At 49.6% G+C, this 26794-nt stretch overlaps 1 protein-coding gene across 1 annotated transcript; it reads right to left on the bottom strand.

Annotated features, from left to right (window-relative positions):
• Positions 1–22814: 22814 nt before the first annotated feature.
• ARL4C (ADP ribosylation factor like GTPase 4C) lies at positions 22815–26417 on the bottom strand. Its single transcript, XM_060151790.1, has one exon. It carries the CDS (start codon positions 26303–26305, stop codon positions 25727–25729), a length of 579 nt encoding a protein of 192 aa, XP_060007773.1. The 5' UTR covers positions 26306–26417; the 3' UTR covers positions 22815–25726.
• Between the last annotated feature and the right edge of the window lie 377 nt (positions 26418–26794).

The following is a 26794-nucleotide window of genomic DNA, read 5'->3' as shown; positions in this document are numbered from 1 at the left end:
AAGAAAGAGAGACCCTCAGATGCTTGAAGAAACAAAAAAGGACTTTTAGCTGCAGTCACCAGGGGTGGGAGTAGGGGGTTATCTGACCCAGAAATTTACCCTGCAGCAAGAGACTCTGTCAACACCATAGGAAGACAGGAGATGAGGTTTCGGGTGATGAATTAGAACTGAGAACAGTGCATAAAACTGAGATTCCGGAAACTCAGTCCCTGTGATGAAGAGGCCACAAGAAAAATAACTCCACCCACCAACACGGCTCTGTCCAAGGTCTCAGAAAGGAAAAAAAGATACATCTGAATTTATACTATTTTTGTGGTACAACAATCCCTAAGTTAAGCTTCTAACATATAAATTGGTGCTGCATTGGTAATACTCCTGTAGCGATTCAAGTCCTTGAGGTAACAGAATTATCTGAATAGACAAAAAAATTTAGTACATTCAAAGCTATAAAAAAAAAACACTTTTAAAGAAGAAATAAAAATGTTAGGAAAAATAATGCATGATGAAAACAAAACAAGCTGATTGATAAAAACAAACAAATAAAAACATGAGGGATAGTTTGAGTTAAGGGTAGAAAAAAGAATAAATTCGGTTAAGCTCTCTAGCCTTAATTTATGGCTACATCTTCCTTTGGCCTTTTAGTTTCATAAAAGCTTTCGTTTAAAAAATTGTTCAAATGTTCAACGTTGTACCTGGTTGAATAATGACCCTCAAAATTCATGTTTACCTAGAATCTCAGAATGTGGCCTTATTTGGAAACAGGGTCTTCACAAATTTAATCCGCTAAGGTGGGCTCGTATGGATGAGAGTGGACCCTCATCCAATGACTGGTGTCCTCATAAGAAGACCTTGTTAAGCCAGAAAGACAGAGAGATACAGGGAATAAGTCCATGTGGTGACAGGGGCAGAGACAGGAGTGATGCGGCTATAAGTCAAGGAATGCCAAAGGATTGCCCACAACCACCAGGTGCTAGGAAGACGCCAGGAAAGATTCTTCCCCAGAAAGTTCAGAGGGAACACAACCCTGCTGACATCTTTATTTCAGAGTTCTTGCTTCCAGGACTGCAGGAGAACACATTTCTGTCGTTCTAAGCCACGCAGTTTGTGGGACTTTGTTACGATAGCCCTAGGAAACTAATACAAACATATATTCAATAAGAATTTAAAGGAAGAAACAGAGAGGTTCAAGGGAAGGTGATATTTGCTGAGCTTATAACTAAGAATTTTCCAGTTTAGATGCAAGACAGGAATCCTCAAATTTCACACTGCCAAATTTAGCAAAAAAAAACAAAAACAAAAACAAACAACCCCACAAGATTCCTGTTTACATTTGAATTCTAGACGAGGAATAAGTAATTTCTTTTAGTAGAGGTATGTCCCATGCGATATTGGATTGGACTTACCTAAAATTAAAATTCGACTGGTTTCCCTGTATTTTATCTGGCAACTCTACTCAAATTGGAAATTCACAGAAAATCCTGAACAGGATAAATAAATGTATGCCTAAATGAGTCACAGTGAAACTGCTGAGCACCAATAACAAAGAAAAAATTTAAAAACCACCATAAAGTCAGAGCAATGGGATAACAGCAGATTTCTCTGCAGCTAAAATAGAAGCCCCAACATCATGGAATTAGACATTCAAAGGGCTAAGGAAGAACTCTCAGCTTAAATAAATTTAGATGAAGTATCATTCAAGAGTGAGGACAAAATAAAGATGTTTATGACAAAGGGAGAGTATTTTCCATCCACAGGTCTTCATTTGAAGGATTATTCATTGATGTACCGAGAAGTAATGGTGAGGAGAGGATTTCTGAGCAAATGGTTGCATTTATATATTGAGGTGGACGGCCATTAAGACATTCCACCCACCTTGATATTCATGTCCACGTACAATAGTCTTCCTCTGAGTATGGGGGATCATTGTTATGTGGCAATGAATAACTAATACAAGTATTATCTGGAAATAGCAATGACTAATTGTGGAGCAACAGAAATAAGATTCCACTAAAAACCTATTTAAGGACTTCCCTGGGGGTCCAGTGATTAGGATCCCGCGCTGTCACTGCAGGGAGCGTGTATTCGATCCCTGGTCGGGGAACTAAGATTCCACGTGCAGCATGGTGTAGCCAAAAAAAAAAAAAAAAGCATAAACCTATTCAACAATAACAAGAGGGATAGATTGGGAGTTTGGGATTGACACGTACACACTGCTATATTTAAAATAAAATGCCTTTCCATGAGAAAAAACAACAACAAGAAAGAAACTAACAAATGACTAGATTTAATGTGTTCTAAGGTCCTTGTCTCATTCATGAGGGTCACGATATTGATTTATGTAACAATTTGTTAAGCAAGAGCGTTTATTTAAACTTTAAGCAAAAGCAGTGAAAGGATAAAAATATGAATGCCAAATCAGAGGGGAGGGGGAGAAAGGAAATAAAGAAAACCATCCTTTCAAGGGAAGGCAAAAAAGAGGGGAAGATAGAATAAAAAATAAATTTTAAAAAAAGGCATGGTAAATCAAAAGTGCAAATAAGCTGTTAGAAATTAATACAAATAAATCAGTAGTCACAAGAAATGTGAACAAAGATATCTCAATACTTAAAAACCCTATTAGCTCAGATCTAGGGAAAATAAATTCTGGAGAGCATGTTGTTCTGTCCTTCACAGCATACAGAGAAACTTCTAAAATACAAACTGTTTATGAACTATATCGTATTGAGCACAGAGTACGTTGGCAAACATTGGATCTGACGTAATTCAATTTGCTTCAGCCCATTCCAAGCTCGGAAGTTAGTGGAGAATGAATTGTATATAAAGCCAAGAACTGGCTCCAGTATTTTCTAGCCTTGTAACCTCGGACAAGCATCTTCTGTTCTCACTGGTGAAACTGAGGGAAACTCTTACGTGAACCTCTCCGCCGGATATTTGTGACACAGGTTGGAAAGAACATGGTAAAGTTCTCTACAGAAACCTAAGTTATGCAGAGTCTAGACTACAATCTAGTTGCTCATTGCTAAGGGCTAAAGAGTCCTGGTTTTATCAGCAATTAAAAACCAGCCCGGCCATAACAGGTTACCCTAGAACCAGTTTTAAGTCAGATGCCTCTTTCAACTCTTTGTATCAAAAATCAGCAGAAATGTGCAGTACAGGACTCCAGTTTGCTGCTCCTGGGTCGTTCATTTTCTTCACTGACTAACCCATCCACAGAGCACGCTGATCCGCCGGTAGGGACAACAAGGGCCCAATTCATCCTGCACATGGACCGCTTCCCCACAGAACGGGTCCTACCACTGAGGGGCCCCGAGGCGGGGGAGGTAAGGGTCCCCTCCCTCGGAAGCCCTTGTTATCCTCCTGCCAAGTCTACGAGTTTCAGGCTGCGAGAAAAATCCTCAAAGACGCTGAAAACTTGATTATCTGGTTTACCCTCAAGTGTGAGCCCCAGTACATCCTAAATTCTGTTAGACTTTCTTCCTTCCTTTCGTTGGCTAAGTTCCTCTGAGAGTTCATCCAGACGGACCTGTTCGGCAGCTTTCCTCCCACACAGGCTGAGGCAGCCTGCACCTCCACCTCTACACGCAGGTTTTATTACAAATACATCAAATCTGCCGTCTGAATTGCATCAGTGAGCACATTTCCCACTGCCAGTTCTTGCAGCGGGACCCTTTTGGCATCTGGATTGGCCTTTCTCGAAGGAACTGAGCATGGAAGAATCTCAAAGAGTTCAGATACTGAGGTATCTCAAAATTCAGATCCTATCTCACTCTTATCCAAATCTCTTTCATCTGCAAAATTGGCTAGAACTACCACCAGATACCTTATTTAAGGATTTGATGGTCCAGGAACCCTTGAGTTAAAAAGATGAAAGAAAAAATACTTAGCTATTTCAACTTCAAAAAAGTTCACTTTTAGGAGTTAGGGTTATGTTTCTGCAAAGTTTAAATACATCTTTGTAAACACACAAGTTGCAGCTATAAGTACAGTGAACTAACCACTTACAAATATTTCCTAGAACCACACACACACACACACACACACACACACACACACACACTTTTTCTTTGCTTTCTTTTTCTTTTTCTTTGCTTTTAATCAAATTTGCAACTTGTCTAGAAATCCCAAATTCTTATCAGACTTTTAAGGAAAGTCTACTTTTTAGAAAACTTAAGATTTAAGCTTTATGTTTCTGTAAAAAGAAACCGATTTAAATTGGTTAGTTATGGGACATAATCTTTAAGAGTGTTTTAAAATTTATTATAATAGAAATAGCAGAAATGTAACTCCCCTTAATTCATATATGGATTTATACATTAGAGCTAATAGTCACAGGTTGAATTCCCTTACGGGGCTCCTTTGGAACTTAGAAACCAGATTTTTCTTCTTTAGAGTTAAACTTGAAAATCAATACTGAGCTACCAGAACAGAAACATAGTCACCTCGAGGGACAAACCAGTAAGAAGTCACTGTATCTTCAAAGAGGGATTAATACATCCGGGGACGTTTCCAGAGAGCACCCTCCTTAGACGGCTTGCTTCTCAAACACAGGAGACATACACTGGTGAGGCTCACGAGTTACCAATCCACTTGACGGCTGTGACCCTTCCTACAAACTAGTCAGCTGGCATCCTGGTTTCGACAGTTCTGGGTCCCTGAAGGGACAGAGTTCCTGAGGCTGCAGGGCTGAGGGTCAGACTCTTGTGGCCCAGCCTTGGCTACCAGCTGCTTTCTCCGGGAGCACGTTGCACAGCCTGGAGCAGGAAGGCTGGTTGCAGACAGTCCCCAAACTTCCTCCAGCGTCTTCGTGGGGAGGCCAAGGGCCCACAGACCTGTGATTCCACCTCCTCTTCACAGCTGATGGTTAGAACATCTGTGGCTTCAGTCTTCACCTTGACCACTTTGGACTGTGCTACCGGCTGAGTTATGTCCCCCCAAATTCATACGTAGAAGCCCTAGCCCCCAGTGTGGTGGTAGCCGAGATGGGGCCCTCGAGAGGTAATGAGTCTAGATGAGGTCACGAGGATGGGATCTCATGATGGGATTAGTGCCCTTATAAGAAGGGACATCAGAGAGCTTGTGGTCCCTCTCCACCATGTGAGGACACAGGGGGAAGTCGGCAGACTACAAGCTGGGAGGGGGCTCCACCCAGAACCCCACCAGGCCAGTGCCCCGATCTAGGACTTCAGCTTCCAGAACGGTGAGAACTCCTGTCGTTCAAGCCACCCGTTCTCAAGTATTTTGTTACGGCAGTCTAAGCAGACCAGGACAGACCGTGATATCCTTAGGGTCCCAGCAGGTATAAACTTCAGCCAGATGTGTGGTCTCCCAGCAAGACCCTCACCCACGTCCCCACATGTGAAAGGTCTCCCGACTGTGCCCTTAACATAGATCATGGAGCACGCTGCTTCTGCCCAGCTCAGCCCCTTCCTCCTGGACGCCTTCCAGGCGTCATCACTGCTCCCCTCCCTAGTTTACACCTCTGAATACTTAGCCCTTCCAACTGGTCCTATCCTCGAGACCACTGCCTGGTTCAGCCTAACCTTCCTACCCGAGAACACTGCAGAGGCATCACCCTGGATGCCCAAGGTGGGGCATGAGGAATTTATGGACAGGTCACCTATAGCCCACTGACCCAGAGAAGATGAAAGGGAGATGTATTGCCCAAGGCTTTAAGAATGGGACAGAGTGAATAATGCCATAGAGAGAAGAGGTACATGACAAGGGATAGGGATGCCAGCCAGATACAGCCATGCGTTGGCGGCTCCCTCCGGCCAGAAATTCCAACAGTACCTCCTGCAGAGAGCTTTCCAGGGTACCCAAATCTAGCAGTGCCGTCCTCTGAGCTCCTTCTCCACCTCTGTCCATTGTCAGAGGCTGCTCATATGACATTGTCTTTTTCTTTCTGTAGTTTCCTCTAGGATATCAGGGCTCTGGGCCTGTGCCTGGTTCATCCTCCTATCTCAGATAAGTGTAATGTCTAGAATACAGTAGTGGGTTATTAAAATTCTATTTAATTGAATGGAATCCATTTCTAAGCATCACATCCCCGTGAGACTCTTCCACTCTTTCCTTTAGACTCTCTTCCCCACCATTCTCCATAGGACACTCTCCTCTGAACATCTCCGACCTGCCCTCCTCCTGGGAGCTGCTCAGCGAGGGAGATTCGATTCATCTTCTCTTTTCTCAGCTTCATGAAACTAGTGGCTTAACTATGCCACCCAGGGGGTGCCCTGTAAAGCTACTATTGGGCTCATCTTCTGTGCTCTAATTTTCCTTAAGTTTCATCGTGTAGGTAAGGTGTTCTCCACCTGGATTGAATTTCTAAGGTTTACGACTCTAGAGCATCACTTTTCCGGTCCCCAAATGGTTAGGCCACTGCATGCTCCCATTAGCCACTGTCCTCTAGGAAAGATTCTTCTAAAGCATGATTTAAAATCTGTTCTTTGATGAGTCGTCACTTGCTTTGTCTTTCCCCTGCTCATAATCGTTTACTGCACTCTGAGTGTCTGCCGAAGGCCCGGGTGGGAGCTGTTCCTCAGCACAGGAGGGTTATTATACATTTACATGCATTTTCACCGTGCGGTCGAGGACCAGGGCTATCAGGGCGGCGACGTCTCCGCGGTTTCTAATACAGTGTACAGAACAGGCGGAGGTGGTACACCACACTCATCCGACCAGATCCAGGCAAATTCAGCCCTCAGGTAACCACACACACCTCTCCTCTGCCAGTGTCTGCAAAACGTTCCAGAGCCTGGCTTGAAAATGCTTAAATGTTCCAGGTGGATGCTTTCAGGACAGAATTAGTCCACTCAGTGCCACAGACGTCTTCAAGATCTTCTGTGATGTAATCGATATGTCACAATATGAAAAGAAACCCAAGCCTCATCCATAAAGCACAGGGAGGGATGGGGTCCTAAGTTCTTTAAGCGGTGGTGTTAGTTTCCTACTGTTGCTGTAACAAATTACCTCAACTATAGCGTCTTAAAACAACACACATCTATTATCTTATAATTCTGTAGGTGAAAAGTCAGCACAGGTCTCCCTGGGCCAGATCCCAGCTGATGGCAGGGCTGCATTCCTTTCTGGAGGCTCCAAGGGAGAGAATCTGTTTTCTTGCCTTTTCCAGCTTTTAGACACTGCCCACATTCTTTGGCTCGTGGCCCCTTCCTCCGCTTTCAAAGCCTGCAGTGCTGCATCACTGTGTCTGTCTTCATGGTCACATCACCCTGACTCTCCTGTCTGGCCTCCTTTTCCACTTAGAAGAACCCTTGTGATTACACTGGGCTACCAGGATAATCTGGGATAATCTCCCCATTTTAAAGTCAGTTGATTAGTAACTTTAAGTCTACCCTTTCCCACGTAATATAACAGAGTCGCAGGCTCTGGGGATTATGGCAGGGACATCTTTGGGGGCCGTTATCCTGCTAACCAGTGGTGACCTACTTATCACAATGGTGTGGTAGCATCACTGCCCAACAGCGTCGGAGCCAGGTGGCAGGTGCTGTTGTGGCGCGATGGGGAAGAAGGTACTGGATCCCGATTTTGCCTTTGCACTTGCTCCTTGTGTGACCTTGGCCAAGCTACTGCTCTTCGCACTCTCTGTTACTTAGGATTCCCAAGGTTGCAGGTGCAAGTACTTTATTTTGGACGTGATTCCAGGAAGCGCTGTGAAGGCGGGACCTTGGTCAGGGAGGAAGGGTCAAAGGGGCAGTGCTGTGAGCAGGCTGCCACGCGGGCTCAGTCTCACCTTGGACCTGGGAAAGGCCGTGTGGGTCATCCCACTGGTGGTAAGGAGGCCCTTGATTCCCTGAGCCTCCCCCTGGTGATGGAGGGCTGCTCCCCCTGCACTAACGCCCAGCCTTCTGTCCTGCCTGCGTGGCCGAGCCTGCTCTCACGGGTGGAGGACACCTCTCATGGCCGAGAGAGACACAGGGAGCTGTCCCTGATGGGCAGGTGACTCTGGGTGGGTTGGGGGGCACACTGGTAGCAGCTGCCACATTCTCTGAGCCTCAGTTTCCTCACCTGTAATTGGAGGATGATAACGATCTTACTTACCTCCACGTCGTCGGCATGAGGGTTTTATAGGGCAATCCTCCTAAGTTAATTAGCACGTGTCTGGCACCCAAGAACTTAAGTCGTGTTTACAATTCTACTGACCTCGTGGTTGTGCAGCTCAAGACAAAGCACTGCATCCTTCGTCACTTGGACTCCATTTCCTCACCTGTGACCTGAGGGAGTTTAGACATTCATACCACCAAGACCTATTGAGGGTTAGGAGCAGCTGAGAAGCTGAGGGGACAAGGGAGTAAAGCAGACAGCATTCCTGTCCGTGTGGCCCTCCCTAGTCTGCTAGGGAGACGGCAGCCAGATGGTCCCACAACCAACGGGAGATTGCAGCTGTGGTGCGTACCAAGAACGAGGGTACCCGGTGTCATCAGGGCATGTGAGTCTTGATGGCCAGGAGCATCAGGAACGCTTCTACAAGCAGTTCAAGTTTGCCAGAGAGCTGGGCAGAGAGGGGAGTCTATGAGGACACGTGGAGAAGGAAGGAGAGCTCTATGGGCAGTGGCAACAGCGTGTGCAAAGGCCCTGGGGCAGGAGGGAGCCCGGAAGTCAAGACACTGCACCGAGGGAAGGTTGTGTGATGAGCAGAGAGCAAGGAGTGGGGGGGCAGTGGGCAAGGCTGGGCGTCTCCAGGCCGTGAGGGTCAAGTTCAATCTTTATCCCACGAGAACTGAGAAGTCACCAACTCCATGAAGCTGGACCCGTGTTTTCAAAGGTCCCTTCCGGCTCCAAACTGTAGTGGGGACCACACATCTGAACATGTACCTACAGTGCACGAGAAGGGAGGTGTCTCTGGGCATGCCTTGCTTCATTTGGTGTTTAACCTGACGTCATATCATTTCTTATCTTCTCTGAAGCCCTGGGAACGACCTGCTGTCAATCAATCAATCAACTGTTTAAAAGATACAAGGAAGCAAGAAGCAGAGTCCCCTCATGTCTCACCTTTAAGTCATCATTTGATGGGCAGCAACTCACATGTGGACATTCACAGCATCATCACTGGTTTGGGGAGACCCTGGGCCTGGAGGGAGGGCAGTCTCAGGGTCCCTGACTGTCCTCGGACATGTGCTGCCTCACTCCTGACCCAGTGCTATGACCTGGGTGCCACCTGCTGTGTTCTTCAGGCAGGTCCCTTGTCTTTGCCCAGTTCAATTCAACTCCAGTCCACAGCCTTTTACTGAGAGTCTACTGTTGTAGTGACCCCCAGACCAACCATGAGGACCTAGTAATCTGTGTGTTTAACAAGCATCCCAGGAGATCTTTAGCAGGGAAGTTTCGGAAGCACTGAACTCCACACCCACATTTCCATGTTTGAGCTACATGTCTTTTATAAAACTCTCCTCGTCCCATCTAGAGCAGGCTGGGGACCACAGACCTCAGGCCAGGCCACGGTTTCCCAGCTGTCACTGGCGCAAGCCTGTCGCAGGAGTGAACGGGCCCTGCTCTGGGACCAACGGTGCATCTCGGAACGTAGATTCTGCAAGTTGTACTCAAAACAGTTTAGCTTTAGATTCTAGCCATTGTTGGTTAGCTGTAAAAAAGTGATGAAAGAGAATAGTTAAAACAGGTTTGTCAGGCCATAAATATTTTTCTTGCTGGGCTCAGCGAGCTGCGGGCAGACACTTGCCCTAATAAGTATTGATTACATTCTGGTCTGAGATCAGGACGCATGATTGAAGGTTTAGAGATTGAGGAATCCTGTGCTCCGCATGAGACAGAAATGATTCGGGCGCCAGAGGGTATGCTCATTTTATTTTACAACACACGGGTTAGCAGGGCTGCCACAGAAGTCAGAAGCAAAAGTTCTGTGTTGATCAATTTGCCCCAAGGTGGAGAGTCCGACATAATGGGTCTCCATGACTGCACAGAGCATGGAATTTTAGAGCTGGAAGATTCCTTGAGCTGATGTAGTCGAGCTTTATCCTAAGACATGCACCATTCTCTGATACCCGACTTATACAATCATCCGTTCGTGAACACTTCCACTCTTCGGGTGTTTATTTCCGTACAGGACAACAGAGGCTCTGAATTCCGATTAGACCTTTCAGTCCAGGGGTGTCTGTGAGTCTCCCTCCCCCTCAGAAACCATCTCACGGAGTCACTGCTGTGCCCACCTTCGTGGCCCAGCCTGTGAAAATGGTCCCATTGGCCCCTCATAGGATATAAACCCAGGAGATTTCGTGACTAGCAATGAAGTCATGGGTCCAGCAGAAAATATTCCATCTTCTAGTTCTCCTTTTGGTTTGGGTTTCACAAGAATACAGTTTTGAGGAAGAAACCCGGTGGGGGCAGCAAGCACAGAGCACCACGATCGTCTGAGCCTCACGGCGCGGCCCAGCTTGGGGCTGGGAGGCGGCTCTCCAGGCAACCGCCTTGACAGGCACAGGGGATTAGATGGACCAAACCAGGCCTCCCGTGTTGGGCCAGGTGCTACCTACCTGTGGCCGCTGAGGTCATCTGGGGCCTCTCTGAAGGATAGCGCAGCTTCACCTCAGCCTCCACGTGTGACCAAGGCAGGGAGAGATGGAGATGACAAGTCTGTAGTAACGGAGGCCCCCGCTCATGACCTTTACCTGGACAGAACTCAGGACCGGCCGCCATACTCTGGAACGCAGTTCAGATGGACAGGAGATGAGTCACTTTGAAAACTGGCTCTCACAGAGATTTCCTAGTGCTTTCACAGAAAGAAAATAGATCATTGCACCTTTTATGTAAAAAATAACAACAACGACAATAAACACCGTTAAAAAACGCTCCTCGGGCTTCTTGGAAGGAACAGCGTGTGCCCAGGAGACCCTAGAAGCTCGGCGCACAGCCCCGGGCAGGCAGCCTCCCCCAAGCCCTGTGCAATGGGTCTTGAGGGCAGAAACAGGGGCGGTGTTCCCACCGTGGTCTGTGCGCGCACCTAAGCTTGGTGAACCATCAGAAGCCAGGAGGGCCGTGGTCGGCAGACAACCCCTGCGCAGACACTCAGACGGCTCTGAGGAACGGAAACGTGACTTCTCGTCCCGCTTGGAAGAATGTAGAGGGGTTTGGGGTCCGTCGACCTGGGGCAGCTTCCTGTAGGCCCTCCCCTACCATAGCGTCTGGAGACACTTCCCTGCTGATGGGCAGGTTTGGGGGAAGGGCAGTGTTATTACTTCCCAAGGACACCGAAGCCCAGGGCCAGCTACGTAATCTGCAGGACCCAGAGCCAAGCGAAAATGTGAGGCTGTGGTTCAAAAGTATTAAGGATTTCAAGGCAGTGACCAAACGGAACATTAAACCAGCACGCGGCCGGTATTAGTTTCATCCGGCTGATGTAACCAATGACCACAAATGAAGTGGCCGAAAACATCAGAAATCGCTCCTCTCACAACCCCGGAGGCCAGAGTCTGGAGTCTGAAATCAAAGCGTCAGCAGGGCTGATCTCTTCCCCACGCTCTGGGGAAGAGTCTGGTCCGGCTTCCCTCCTGGCTTCCGGTGTTGGCTGGCAGTCCTGGGCTTTCCCTGGCTTGTGGCTGCATCACGCCAATCTCTACCTCCATCTTCACATGGCCTTGCTTTCTGTGTGTCTCTGCATCTCCAATTCCCCTCCCCTGTGTCTTATGAGGACATCAGTCACTGGATTTTAGGCCCACCTTGAATCAAGGATGGTCTCATCTCATGACCTTTAACTTAATCACCTCTGCAAAAACTCTGTTTCTATATAAGATCACATTCTTAGGTCCTGGGGGTTAGGATATAAATCCTTGGGGACACTATTCGAGCCACTGTTGGACCCTTCTAAGCACGAGGGCTGTGTGGCTACAGGGGTTATCCGCCCATGAAGCAGGGTCGGCCTCGATCCCTGGACCAAAGAGTGGGGACGGGGGTTAGGGGAGAGGTTTCCAGCCCAAGCCTTCAGTAGAATCAATTTCCTCCTCACAGCCCCAGCCCGAGCCCCTCCTGGCCACTGGGGCCTGGCTGCCGTGGGCGTGGCACGTGGTTACCTGGCTCTCAGTGGGTCTGATAAACCAGGCCGGTGCAGGCTCACGCGCCACCAGGGAGAGAGGCGTGCTCTCTTCCAGAGGCTGCTCTTCTCTTAGGACAGAGATCACTTGCTGGTTTGTTTTCTACACGTGGGCCCCTCTGTTATTAAGGAGCTAAGCCGCCCTGGCCCTGGGAGCCCCAGTCTTGAAAGGACCCCAAGGGTGTGCAGGCTGGGCCCCTCTCCCATCCAGACCCCTTTGCTCTCAGTTCCCTCTGCCTCCCCCCCCCCACCCCCGCCCCGCATCTGGCCACCTGGACCTAACCTGAAACCATGACTGGCCTCGTTTAACCCCTTCATCCCTGAGCCCTGGGGTAGGCCTGGCCCGCTCTACCCAGTTCCAGGGGAAGCAGTGTCAAGCTTGCCACAGACTCAGCACTGCCCTCCTTCCCGAAGATGCTGGTGCTTCCCCTGCAGCCCCCCACCTGCCAACTGGTGTGCATGGCTGCACACCCCAGACATCCCTGTAGATCTGCTCTCACCCAGACTGACCCTCAGCTGGGCTGCTCTGGCCTCCACGTGCCTCTTGATACCGTTAAAATACTTCCATGCCAAAAGCCCCTGGCCAAAGCCCCCTATTTCCTCCACTGTTCTGCTGCCCCCCAGACCTCCCTGGGATCCAGCAAATGCATGGGTAACATCTGACACAGCAAGGGCTCCAAACCCGTGTCCCTCGGCACAGACGACTTCTGCTGCGACTGGTCAATGCCTGGGCTGGGTGGAATAATCTTTGTGACCCCAAAGATGGTCACATCCTAATCCCCAGAACGTGTGAATATGTCACCCTCCGTGGCAACATAGTGTCCTGGAGATGAGTCTACACTATCCAGGTGGGCCCAATTTAGTCATACACAGGAAGGTCAGAGCTAGAGAAGGAGAGGTGATGGCAGAAGCAGAGGTCAGTGATTCGAGGAAGAAGCCACAAGCCGAGGCGTGCAGGGGTCCTCTGGAAGCTAGAAAGGGCAGAGCACAGTCGACAGGGAAGTCCACCATAGAAGCCCAACTTCCGGAGCCTCTGGAAGGAATGCAGTCCTGCCGACACCTTGATTTCAGCCCAGCAAGACCGGTTTGGGGACAAAGGACCTCCAGAGCCATTAGATAAGGAGTTTGTGCTGTCTGAAGCCAATACATTTGCGGTCACAGCAGCACTTGGAAATTACTGTAATGCCCACAGCACACCAGCTGTGCAATATGTAAGCACCACCCCGGTGCTCATCCAGTGCATTTCCAAACAGGCTTTCCCGCGAGCATGTGGAGCCTGTGCCTGGGAGACGGTGGCCGGCACTGGCCACGGCAGAACGGTGGTGGGTGGCAGCCAGATGCACGCGGGCTCAAGGCCCTGGGCAAAGCCACGCGGCCCCGCCAAGCCTTCGTGCCTCTTCTGTCCAGGCGATGGGAACACCCACCTGTGCCGTGTACTTTTCCAGTACCTCCCCCCACTTCTTGCACCAGTGGCTCCACTTTCATTGGGTGGACACATGTCCTAGATGGGCCACCCTACTGGCCACAGGGAATGGCCCAGGACTGAGCCCCAAATGCAAGTAGGACAATTAAGAGTCTTTCTCCAGAATTTTCTCTTGGTGGACCGTTGGAGAAACCTCATCATGGAAACCAAAGTTGCTTTTTTTGTGTGTGAAGAACTTTCCAGGTAGAAGAGAAGGAAGTGAGTGTGTAGAGGGAGCAGAGATGGGGTGTGTGCCGATGGTGACCCGCTCTTGTTTTCTGGTCCCCAGGTCCCTGCGGATGCCCTAGTTTCTGGGGTTCTCCTCCAAGGCTCTGAGCAACCCCACATACTTCCTACCATCCCCATTTGAACTTGACCTACTTTGTCTCTTGTAACAGAGAGAACCCTGACTCATATACCACCTCCAGACCTGCTTCCAAGATGAAACCAAATAAAAGTACAAAGTGTTTAGCGAGTTCCCGACATAGGAAGGCCTCCATAAATGGCGGCTGTTGTTACCACCCCAGACTTCCCTGCACCCTGAGGCGGGCGTGGCGTCGGCAGACTTCAGAGGGTCCTCAGCGTCTGTTCCTCTTCTTTCGCCTCCGTGAGGCCAGGCTCTGGAGTTTGCTGGCATCCATGCTGCCTTCGTGGCCCATCCTGCAGCCAACCCCAAGCCATGGGCAGAAACTTCCTGCTCACACGACGGTTCTCCCTGCCCTCACCGGCCCCCGTCTTCATGCGACGTGCACCCTTTGGCCGATCCCAGCCACGTGGCCACTAGGATAGCAGCTGATTGCTTCCATGACCAAGCAAGGGGTCCTATACCTCACCTCCAGCAGTTCCCCTCTGCCCTGTACCCACCACTGTGAGGGCTGGATGAGAGAAATCATCACCAGCACAGCAGGAGGCTCAGATGGTCAGAAATCCACAGCTGCACAGGACACAGGTATTTATGGACTAGGAGGGGGAACTGGGAAGGCCCCTGCCCAATATTCAAATATTAGAAGAGCATCAGATTCAGTAGAGAGCACACGGTCTCCCGCTCCACACATGTGCTCCTTCTGTCAGTAAAATCCATCCGACGCCTCAGTGGCGTCTTGTAGCTTTACGTAGAATTCTGTTAGCAGAACTCACAATGATAGCACGAAGGCCATTCCTCTCCAATTTCCATGAGTAACAGAGCCAGCATCCCGAGGCATACAGAGTATGGGTTCCCTTTGCCTCCTGCACTTCGGGGTTTAGTTACATTGGGCAAAAAGCTTCTTAACAAAAGTCTCATGTGTTTGACAGCCCCAAGGGTCAGGGCAGCCTACCTTGCTTTCTTCCACTCGGGGAATACATTCTCTGCCTTTCTTTCATATATGGGTGCTCTGTATTGAGCTCCTATAAGCACAAATAAAGACCAAATAAAACTAAGACACAAACAAAAACTAAGAGGAAGTCTGCCATCTCAGCAGTGTACTGGGCAGAGCACACGTCAAGACAGGTGATGCCCTGCTCACGGGTGGGCAGCTGCACTGGCCTTACTGAGTCGGTGTAACTTGAATGGGAGATAGTTTCATAGAACGGGTATGAGCCACCCGAAGTCCCCCCGGCTTGAGGTCAATCAGTATTTCAATAATCCCTTTGAGGGTATGCTTCCTCTCACTGCCTTCTATACAGATTAAACGGTGACCCTCTGAAAGATGTGTCCACCCAGAAGCCGTGCCTGTGAACTTATTTGGAACAAGGGTCTTTCAGATGTGATTAAGGATCTTGAGATGAGGTCATCCCGATTAGGGGGGAACCCTAAATGCAACGACAAGTGTCCCGATAAGGGAAGAGAAAGGGAGAAGACACACAGAGGAGAAGGCCAGATGAAGACGGAGGTAGAGATTGCAGTGACGCGCCTACAAGCCCGAGGGCGCCAACGGTGGCTGGCAGCCTCCAGAACCTGGAAGAGAGGCATGGAACAGATTCTCCTCAGACCTCCTGGAAGGAACCAACCTTGACAACACCTTGATTTCAGACTTCTGGCCTCCAGAACGGTGGGAGGATAAGTTCCTATTGCTTTAAACCCCCCAGATTGCGGCCCCTGGTTACAGCAGCCCCAGAAGCCCAGTACACCTCCCAAGACAGGTGACTGCCTGCTGACCCCCAGCAAGCCCTTTAATCTCAGTCTCATTTTGCAGTGTGGGTATAATTATATACACCGGCCAGGGACACTGACATTTTAAATAAACTTTATGTCGACCTCGGAGAGGCACTGCCCTTGATGTCAAAAGATTAGGAGGACCTGGGAGGACCTGTGGGCAGATGCACGCTGTGATGAAGAGTCAGAAAGACAAGGGGACTGAGCAAGACCCCTGAGAGCAAAGTCCTGAACTCCAGAGGGAACTGTGCGTGTGCGGGCTCACTGTCACCAACTTTCCAGATAAGCGGCTGCTTGTCACGTGGTGTCGGTTCTTGTGGAGGGGACGGGATGGTGCACGGCGCTCAGAAGAGCCAGCTTCGGTCAGTCAGCAAATCAACGCTGAAACCCCAGTGGCCTGACACGACACAGGTTTCCGTCTAGCTCACGTCACGGTCAGTGCCAGCCGAGAAGCACGACTCTCCCGGAAGAAGTGACCCTGCTCTCTCTCCGGGCTGTTCCCATCTTTCGCTTCCGTTATCTTGGAATCAGAGGGAAGCAACATCACGGAGAAGGGACGGCCCCTCAAAACTGCCCCACTCCTCCTTCAAGTCACGCTGGGGAGCACCGGGGCCGGGTCCCCCCTCAATCCAGGCAGCACGGAGGCTCTGCCCCGGTAGAGATGCCAGGAAGCAGGAGGGGCCGTGCAGAAGGGAGCAGGTACGAGCTGCCAGCCGCTCCTGCGACGTTGCGTCACCTGCTGCCACGCAGGTATCCGTGGGCTGGTCAACTGTCTTCACGTTCTGGGAATTATACGGATCCTCTTGGACGCCAGGAGGGTCATGGCTACTGAGGGGCACCCTGGAAATGCAACAGATTGTACTCCAGGCTGCACATAAGTCTCACGAATACCTGGGGCCACACTAGCAACCAGCCGGTATGGCTGTGCCCCTACCCGTACCCCGTGCTGGCAGAGCCCAGGCGATATTCACTTCATGGGGCAGACCGGTGCATTTTCTGTGATGTAACAGGCCCCCGGTAAGTGGTGTGTACACATGTTTGAGAGGCGCTGCTTTGGGGAGCCCTTGTGCTGTCCTTCCGAGCCGCCGTGATGGGGACACTCCACCAATTACGGGCTCGTTGATTTCACAGATATTCTAGAACATCTACCACGTGCGGAGCCCCGGCTCCAGGCTCTGCAGGGCTGCCTCGGGGTAGGCACACGGGTTCTGAAGTCAGCCTGCCCAGATTCAAATCTCATTCTGCTGCGTGGCTGTGACCCTGGCCATACACCCAGTATGTCCAGCCAGTTTCCACATCTGTGAAACGAGGGTGATGACAAAAATAGTCCCTATCTCATTATGTTTATTGTGAAATGCAAATAGGACATCGGCCCACTGTATTTAGTTCAGGGCTTGGCCCTCTATAAGTGGTCACTAACTGTTACTGTGGTTGTCTATCTATCCACTTGTCTGTCTGTCTGTCTACTGAAGGCAGGCAGCAGTGCAGAGAGGATGAACAGACCTACCTCATGGTCCTTCAGGGAGGATTAATGGAAATGACTCTGTAGAGTGCTTAATTCATTGTCTAGCATAAAACAAACATCCCATGAATGGTAGCAATTAACATTATGCTAATCATTTCTTTTGAATGAATGCTGGCTAAAGGGCTTAACATTTGATGGCGTTCTCAGCTGCTTACTCTGAATTACATTCAAGGTGTGCTGCACTCTCCTGGCTGGAATGTCCTTGGCTCCATGGTGGTATTTATTAAACCCGGAGCTGAGTGGAGCTGGCCATCCTTCCATTCCCCCAGCCAGGGCCAATCCAGGCAGGTTTCAATCCGCATGTGATCTGTTGGCACAGAGGTGGTGGAGCAGTTTCTGTAACACAGCAGCTCTTGTGGAGTGCCCTAGATATTTTGTACCATCAAGGGCTGGTTATGGTGTCTGACGGATCTTATCAGTTGAGGATTTGTAGCTGCAGGTAGTTGAAATCTCAAGTAACGGGTGATGTGTTTGTTTATATAACCACAAGTCCTGAGGTTGGGCAGTCCCAGGGTTGGTTATTTCAGCAGTTCAATGACATCATCTAAGACTCAGGTTCCTTGCATATTTCCCTTCTCCCACACATCTTCAGTGTGTGGGCTGGCTCTCCTCATGGTGTCAAGATGGCTGCAGCCACTCCAGGCGTCACATCTTTATTCGCTGAAATTCAGAGGAAGCAAAGGAGAGCTACACAGTGCCTGTGTCTAGCTTTAAAACCTAAGGAAAAACTCCTAAAGTCCATCCACTTAATCCTCTCCAAAAAGACTTTTCCTCTAGTCTCATTGGTCAGAATCATGTCACATGACCCTTCCTAAGCCCGTCACTGGCCAGAAGAATGAATTAAATTCATGGTTCAGACCAATCTCCCCTTAAACTTGGTACAGGGTCACTTTCCCTGAGCACATAGCCATGAGGCAGAGGATGTTTCCCAAGCAAAATTGAGGTCTGCCAGCAAGAAAGAAGACAGAGGCATGGGGACTTCCCTGGTGGCGCAGTGGTTAAGAATCCGCCTGCCGATGCAGGGGACATGGGTTCGATCCCTGGTCCAGGAAGATCCCACATGCCGCAGAGCAACTAAGCCCGTGCGCCACAACTATTGAAGCCCATGAGCCTAGAGCCCGAGCTCCACAACAAGAGAAGCCACCACACCGCAACGAAGAGTAGCCCCCGCTCGCCACAACTAGAGAAAGCCCTCATGCAGCAACAAAGACCCAAAAATAAATAAAGTAAAAAAAAAAAAAAAAAAAAAAGGCATGGGTGTGCATGGGTTACCCACAGTGTCGGCTTCAGAAGCCTTTACCTTAAAGCAAACGCTTCAACCTCTGATCTCATCATCCCGGCTACTCAAACAGACGCCGGAAGAGCAGAATTAAGACTCAGAGTGAGTTTCAGGAAGAAGCGGTCATTATCAATACCTCTGCAGGAAATCCCAATTTTATGGGAGAAACCTGAATCCAAGACAGATCACACATCTGCCTGTAGGGTCCTGGGGGTCCACACTAGGATTCACATTTGTCCCAGGATTTCTAGTCAGTTGAGGTGTCTCCTGGGAAGAGGGCTGAGACACGGGACTAGAGGGCTGAGACACCCAAGAGAGGGTCATGGAAACAGTCAGTGTCAGACAAGAAGCAGGATTCTAGGACGGGCCTGGGCCGGCCACTCAGATAGTCCCCAGGCTCTCAGACATCTGAGTCCCTTACACGTGCGAGGAGACCCTCCCTAAGGAAGCGTGCACTGAAATGTCTGTTGGACACTGAGACTGGGGCGACACAAGTAGGGTCAGCAGCGCTGCGGACCAGCGGTTCTGGCTGCCATGCTGATTCTCACTGCCGGAATGTCTATGAAACACACAAGAGGTCGGGGCAGGAAAGAAGGAAATGGGGGAAGCAGCGGTCATGAGCACAGTGACCACCCCCCAGGGAATCTCAGAAAGAGCTGGAGAAGGAGAAACGGACGTCTTCAACTTATGTGAATCAGGACACAGAGTAACAGGTTCTTATTTCTAGTTTTGCTCCAAGGCTCATGTGGCATGAAAAATGTGACCATGGTTGGAGCAATGACTTTGGTTTCACGTTGGAGTCAAACACCTCACTTGATAGTTTGGCCCTCATGCACCAGCTAGAATATCAGGCTTCTGAGAACAAGAACCATGTTATAAATCTCCCTGAGTGCCCCGGAGTGGAGTGTCCTCAGCACGACGGAGGTCACAACTGTTGGTAGATATTGTTTTAACAGCATTCTTTACATGGTGAATGTGGCATCACAGTGCCCTTCAAATTATACAGCAACGCAACAGTTCATCTCTGGATCCACACATATACCTACGAAATGAGCTGTTTCAATTGTCGTTACTTACCGTGATGACTTCTCAATTATACCTTGAAATTATTTTAGCTTTTATGAGACGTGGGCATTGAGAGTAATTGCACAGGGAGTTAGCATTTCAGGAAATGATTATAATCGGAGTATAGCCAGTAGAATGGTGAGAATTCTGCCAACAGCAGATGTAAGGAGGCTTATGGTCCCCAACAGTCACTTGATAAAAGCTTACACTAAAGGCTCTATGCCCTGAATCTCCCAGGGAGAGATGTTTTCCTTCTTGAAGTCTCCTTTGGTTGACTCTGTGAGGTGGAAGTTCTCTTATCAGTGGTAAAGAAGAGGGTGTCCGTGATACCGGGCTTGTCCAGAACGGCACGAGCAGAACACCCCTGGGAGCCAGGGCAGCGGCGCAGAGAGAAGGGGAACACACGTTTACAAGTGTCTCAACTCGCCTTGCAGGTTGGACAGTGCTTTCTATTACCTCATGTTATCTTTAGAATCACCCTGAGGGACGGGCAGGGCAGGCATCCTTGGCGCACAGGGTAGCGGCGGCAGGGGTGGGGATCTAGGCTGAGAGGTTAGCTGACTCAGATCCCAATGCGGGAACACTGATACCCGCCACCCCCAGGGTCCGTCCCCTGCGTATATAAATGCCCCTCCCTGTGTAAGGCAAGGAGCCATGGCCCCCAACACAGTTCCTCCCCCAACACAGTTTCTTGAAAGGAATACCAGAAAGAAAATTCTTCGAGGATGGAAACTGGCATAGGAGGGATAGTGTTTTTCTAGACACTGGGCTGTGTTCTCTGAGAAGGGAAGGCAAGGTGCGGGCATTGGGGCCAGGCCTGTCAGTGTGAGTTCTGGGGAGGAGGTGGGAAGTGGTGGTCCCCCTGTCAGGAGGGTGCAGGCAGGTGATGCTGCGGCCGGTGACACCAGCCTCCACCCTCTTCTCCCCGGATGCAGAGTCCCAGCTTTCTTCTGCTCCACGCGCAGCAGGCCGGGGAGCCTTCGAGCGCTCAGCCTCGGGGTCTCAGGGACCCGTGGGCTTCAATCTGGGCTCCACCCTAAACAGCCAGTGACCTCGGAGGAGGGTGTCTAATCTTCATTCACCTCAGTTTCTTCGTCTACAAGTGCAGATATCGGTGATTAATTTATTTGATGCATGAATTGATCTCTTGGGGCTCTTGGGAGCAAAAAAGATCACGTAGATAAAACACTGAGCATGGGGATGGTGCCCAGCCCACATGAAGTGCTCAATAAGGATTAGCAGTGGCTATTACCATGATTACACAGGACTAACGGGAATAGAAACACAGCTGTCCTTAACATTACTATGTGAGAGCCATTTTAATTCATAAACGCAAAAGAGATGCTTGTCTTCTCAAACCCATGCTATAGATGGGTTAAAAAATGACTTGTTTTGGTTATTTCTTTCATGCCGTGCTGTCACACAATGAAAGTACCTCAGCATAGAAGTTCAGATCATTCAAAGAAACACCCAAGCCATGTTCTGAAAACTTAGGTGGGGTTAAACCACACAGCTCTTTCATTCTCACTTCTAATCTTGGGGAAGAAGCCACATGCCAGTTTCTCAGATACCCTCAGTTTGCAGTTTCCTCTTAGAGACTGAAGTTGCCCCACCCTGAAGTTCAGAAACCATGCAAAACAAATGTATAAAGTGCTCCATTGTCTTGCGCAAATTCTATTTTAAAAAAGGTTTCAGCTGAACCAGGAGAACCAGAAGGAGAAGGCCGTTTTCCAGATAAGACACAAATTTGAGAAGAGAACAGAAATGCCTTCAGTTTGTCTCCTGGCAGGCCAAGGCCAGATTGTGGGCATCAGATGTGCACATGGCCGCAGAGGAGGAAAGGGGAGAGGTTAGGTGGACAGGCTGAGAGCTGGGAGATCAAAGGGGATCAAGTTCTGGGGTGTTCTTACTTTTTTGATCATTTCAGGCCTTTTATCTTCTGCTTTTTGCACACAATTTGTCCTTCCTTACTACCGTACAAATGTGACATCAAAATAGCCTATGATGTTGGTACAGAATTGTTCCAAGAGCACAGGCCCTGGAGACAGATGTAAAGGTACGAAAACAGTAACTCGAGACACCTACTGTCTATCGCAAACGCTTACAAATGAAGAACCAAAACTTTGGGGGGAAAGTTCAAATTGGGGAAAATAAGGCAGTTGCTTAGGACTAAAATCAGCCTTCTCAGTTGTTAGGCGTCAGTGCATTTGTACTTACTTTCCTGGAAAACATAAGATGAACAATATCATCTAAGTACCAAGTATTACCTGGCTCCTTGGGGATTCCTTCCTTAAATTAAGGTTGCACCAAAAAAAAAAAAAAAAAAAAAAAGAGGGTTCCAATTTTTGCTTCTTTTGATTTCTAATACTTCTACTCCTATAAGCAGTTTTTAGGTTTCGGTATTTAGAAATGGCGTCTGTGCCCTTTTGATGTAACTTGGCTCCTAAACTTTAGCTTCTGTTGCAAAGTGAACAATAAAGTCAAGCCTTGCTCGGGTGCTTTACAAGCACTTCACGTGCACTATTGTGTTTCATCCTCCCAACAATCATTATGAGCCCATTTTACAGATGGGGAAATCGAGGTCCAGGGGCTGAGGAGCTTCAGCGAACTCATGGGGCCGTGAGCATGACTCAGAATTTGAAACTGGCTTTTTGGCTCCAGAGTTAAGACCCAGCCAATCAATGAGTTTCGTTGCTTAATGTCTGCTAAGGGCCTCCATGAGTTACACTTTGAACCAGTCAGAGGGTCTACCGATTCTGGCCCAATCACTTTTTCTTTAGAAAGCGGACCTTTTCCCGCTGGTATGTACAGAGCAGGACGGTCTCACCGTACCTACTATTTAAGAGGATTCAGGTCCTGGAGTCTCTCTGATGGGTTCGAGAGTGAGGGACTCAGCCCAGATACCAAGAGAGCAGCCAAGATGCTGAGCAGCGTGGTGACTACTCTGCGCTTACAGTACCACACAGATGTTTCCAATTTTACATAATCAGATCACATATTCGAAGTGACTAACAATCACGACCTTCTTTAATAACTGAGAGGCTTGGCGCTGGCTGGGCATTAAGGCCATTTTCCTCAAGGATTTGTGAGGACCCCTGACAGGTATCATAAGGGGGACAGGCACACAGATTCCTGCATCCGAGCCTCTCAGTTAAACCAAAAAAGCAGAGATGATTCATCCAGCCCTGGACCCCATCAGACAGCAGAGACCATCTTGCGATCCATCCCTCCACTCAGGCCTAGAAACAAAGAGAGGCAACTTGAAAAACCATCCACAGACAATTTCCCCAAACGTTTGATTGTATAAATAATTTATTTCTGTTCACAGGATCATATATGCATATAAAAGGGAACGGGAACCCAAAGAGGAAGATGATCAGGACAGAGAATTACAGCAGTAGAAACGGAAACAAACCAGGAGACATAGTCCCAACACCATGACAGAGATTTTGTGAAGAGAATCGTTCGGAAACAAAACTGGCCTCCCTGTGTCTATGAGAAAACATTTCAAAAGCTCGTGTGGGGAGGCCAACTTCCTCTATATGTGGAGCCCATTCATTCTCCCAAGAGCAGGAGGCATAATAAATCAGCGGCTGCGTTGGAGGGGATTATCCGGGTGACCGCTCCAAGGTGATTTAGCCTGTGTTTCCTCCATTTGGTCAGAGACGAAATGGGCTATTATTTGGGCAAACACTACAGAAATCAACTGAGACTCAACTATTGGTTGCTACACCACAGAGCTCTACTGCACAATTACTAACAGTTGACTGCACCCTTAAGTACTGATAATGCAAAAAACAAAGTCATTTCGCATCATTGGTAAAGCATGAGACGATCTGAACAGTGATCTTGAACCAAAGTATTGTCAGCACGAGAAGGTTACAGTATTTGGCATCTGCAATGTCACAAAATAAATATATTATTCTCTCAATAGTGTGGAACTACCAAAATGTCAAAGTGCTTAAGAAATTGTTGCATGTGAAGAAAATAAAGAAAGATGGATTTTTTTTTTTTTAATAATTCTATACAGAATCTTCAGATGATGGGACCAGCCCATTTAGAAATCAGTGACTATGCTGTCGATATGTAAACTGAAATCTTGCAGGCTTTTCAACACTGCTCAGCTATATTTTCTCTATTGAGTTTCTACAAAAAGACCAGCATTGGAGGGGTACCAAATACACGGACAAAAGAGAAAAGGAAGATGGCCTGCTAGGTTTCTTCTTTTAAAATATTTCATAGGAGAATTGGGTTTCAAGCAGGAAGCCGGGACTTCTACCTCTGGTTCTTAAATTAACTTTCTGAGTGCAGTGGAAAATAGGCATGGATTTATAACTTGAATACCTCACATGCTCACACACATGATCATACTCAATTTCTAAAGGCCTCCTTCGCAAAGAAATTTATCATAGTGGGGGGAAAAAAACATAATTCCACCTGTAAACACGGATTCAAAGAGGAAATCAAAATCACACAGGAAGCGTTAAGTTTCCTGTTTGATACTGTGTTTCAGGGTAAATGACAGCTTCTGCACACCAAGACTCAGTCCTGATTATAAAGGATTTTTTAAATTACATTATTAAAAATAGGTATTTCTTCTTCTTTCACTTGATCTGTTTCCAAAGCCTCTTTCAAGTAAACGTGAGGAGCCTGAGGACAGGTGACCATTACGTCACAGGCTTTCCTTTATCTCAAGCACTCACTGTGTCTGCATTTGCTCTGCAACCAGTTTCCACAAGAAGGAATTAGGAAGGCCCTCCTTGTGCTTTTCCCTCGCCTTTAAATCCATGCCATGAGGTCGGCTTTTGCAACAAGGTGGGCTTTTATTTGTTGGTGCATGACATCAAATACTCTAGCGAGACATCTGTAATGAAAATACTGAAACCAGATAGGCCACAATGAACCAATTAGAAATCTGAACATGTCACCACTTGCAGCATAAAGGGATCTAAAAGGGCAAAGCAAAGTCTTTTTTTCCTAAACTGAGTTATTTCTAAGGTGAGTATTCATTCGTAGCAGATTTAAAAAACAAAAAAAAAAGTCTGAAAACCATAACCCATCATCAAGCGGTTAGGATGACAAGAGACACCCCTTGCCAAAACCCGCCTGTCATTCAGCACACATCTGCAGCTGGTGTGCTCACACAGGCCAAACAGTAGGCTAAGAGAATTTAAGATTCCACACATATGGGGCTAGAAATGTATGCCGATTACACAGTGCAGAGGGAGGTCCCTGCATCTACACACACACCGCATCCAGCACTGATGTCGAGAGCCTTACCCTTTAAACACCTTTAACTATTCTGCAAACAGAAAATGCATCATTGGCCACCACCTCCAACAGTTTTTTGTTTTTGTTTTGTTTTTTTCTAATTTTTTTTTTATTGGTCTCTTTGTGTGATAATGACCTACACATGGACAGAGTCCAAACCATCTGGAAGATGTCTGATTCCAGGCTGAAAAGCAGTTCTCAACATAACTGGTCTTCTGAAGCTACCACAAAGCACCAGGAAAGGGGCATTCTTCGCGGGCATTCCCCAGAGGAGGCCAGCGCAGCGCCCCGTGCCTTCCGGCTGCCCTACTGTTCCAGGCAGTCCTCTGATGGCCCAAACCAGCACCTCGTTTGGGCCCAGGGCAGGACAGATGAATCTTCACAGGGGCCTGCCCTGTGACATAAAATTGTCCAGCTTTCACAGCTCAAGGAGAGGCTGTCCCCCCCAGCACCTCCCACTGCCACCATGCCCCCAGACGGGTACTCCCGGGGTTCTGGGAACCGCATACCTCAGGAAATTCACAGGTGCGATCCCCAGTGAGGGCAGGGAAGCCTGAACTTCTGGCCCTGATGGAGTAGGAAGAAATCGCTTTTGTCTCTGACATCTGAGCCTTCCAACCTGGGCCAGGAGGGCATACGGCGGGACCTGCACGTCCACTCCCCAGCGGGGCCCCCAACCCTTCAGCAGCTCTGGCGTTCAGACAAAAGGTCCCCTGAGCTAGGGGTGACGGCAGGTCGAGCTCAGGTTGGCAAGTCTGCCTACATACCCAGGTCGAGTCACTAGTCCTGCATTCCGCTTTAAAAAGTCGAAGCGTCGCTTTGGTTCGCTGTCTTTGTTCGCGGGCGCGGGTTCTCGATCGGCCATCCAGCCTTTCATTCATTCATTCCTGACTCGCTCGCTCGTCCCCCACCGACTCGGAACGCTGCCGCGCGCATTACCGCTTCTTCTTCTGCTTGAGGGACTTCCTGCGTTTCAGGATCATCTCATAGAGCTTGTCCATGCCCTCGGTGAGGCCCTCGCCGATGATGGCGCACGCCGGCTGGACGTGGTAGGTGGTGGCCGGGATGAGCTCGTGCAGCGCCAGCTGCTTCTCGATCTCGGCCACGGGCAGCGACTTGGGCAGGTCCTGCTTGTTGGCGATGACGAGCAGCGGCGTGCCCTGGTTCTCGGCGAACTTGGTCACCTTGTGCAGCTCCGTCTTGGCCTCCTCCAGCCGGTCCACGTCCACCGAGTCCACCACGTAGATGATGCCGTCCGTGCAGCGGCTGTAGGACTTCCACAGCGGCCGCAGCTTCTCCTGGCCGCCCACGTCCCAGAAGTGGCAGCTGATGCCCTTGGCCGTGCCGTTGCTCAGCTTGATCTTCTCCGTGTTGAAGCCGATGGTGGGCACCGTGTTCACGAACTCGTTGAACTTGAGCCGGTAGAGCACCGTGGTCTTGCCGGCCGAGTCCAAACCCAGCATGACGATGTGCAGGGACTGGAAGGCCGAGATGTTGGAAGAGATGTTGCCCATGGCTCCTCGCTGCGGCGCCGGCCACTGCGGCTGCGGCGGGAGGGCGCCGCCCCCCGAGCAGTTACGGGCCCGACGCGGCTGGGCGCACCTGGGCCCCGCCTGCCGCCCTCGGCCGCCGGCACCGGCCGAGCCTCGGCGTCCCCGGGGCGCACGGCTCGGCGCGCTCAGACGCCGCGGCCCCCGCGCCCGCGCCGGCCAGGCATCGCTTCTCTCGGCGGGCTTTTGTCTCCCGTGAAGCCGCCTCCGCTGCCGCGGCGCGAGATGCTCGCGCCCGGCGCCCTCCCCCGGCCCCGGCTCGCTCTGCGCCTTTTCGGGCCGCGCCCCCGCGCTCCCGCCGCTGCCCGGGCTCTCCGCGGCCGACGGCTTGGGGCTCCGGGTGCCAGGCCCTCGCCTCTGCCTGGGCGGTGCCGCCGCGGGGCTGCTCCCGCTCCCGGGGTGCGCCTCGGAGGCGCAGGCGGGGCGTGGGCTTCCCCGGCTGTTGCTGCCGGC

Source organism: Lagenorhynchus albirostris, chromosome 6, assembly GCF_949774975.1.
Source record: "Lagenorhynchus albirostris chromosome 6, mLagAlb1.1, whole genome shotgun sequence".
Taxonomy (NCBI): Eukaryota; Metazoa; Chordata; class Mammalia; order Artiodactyla; family Delphinidae; genus Lagenorhynchus; species Lagenorhynchus albirostris.
Note: the sequence above shows the minus strand (reverse complement) of the source record. Positions and strands in the feature narration are given on the sequence as shown.

Excerpts from the sequence above, each read along its gene's own strand:
- ARL4C (XM_060151790.1), bottom strand. The coding sequence starts at position 26,305 with ATGGGCAACATCTCTTCCAACATCTCGGCCTTCCAGTCCCTGCACATC.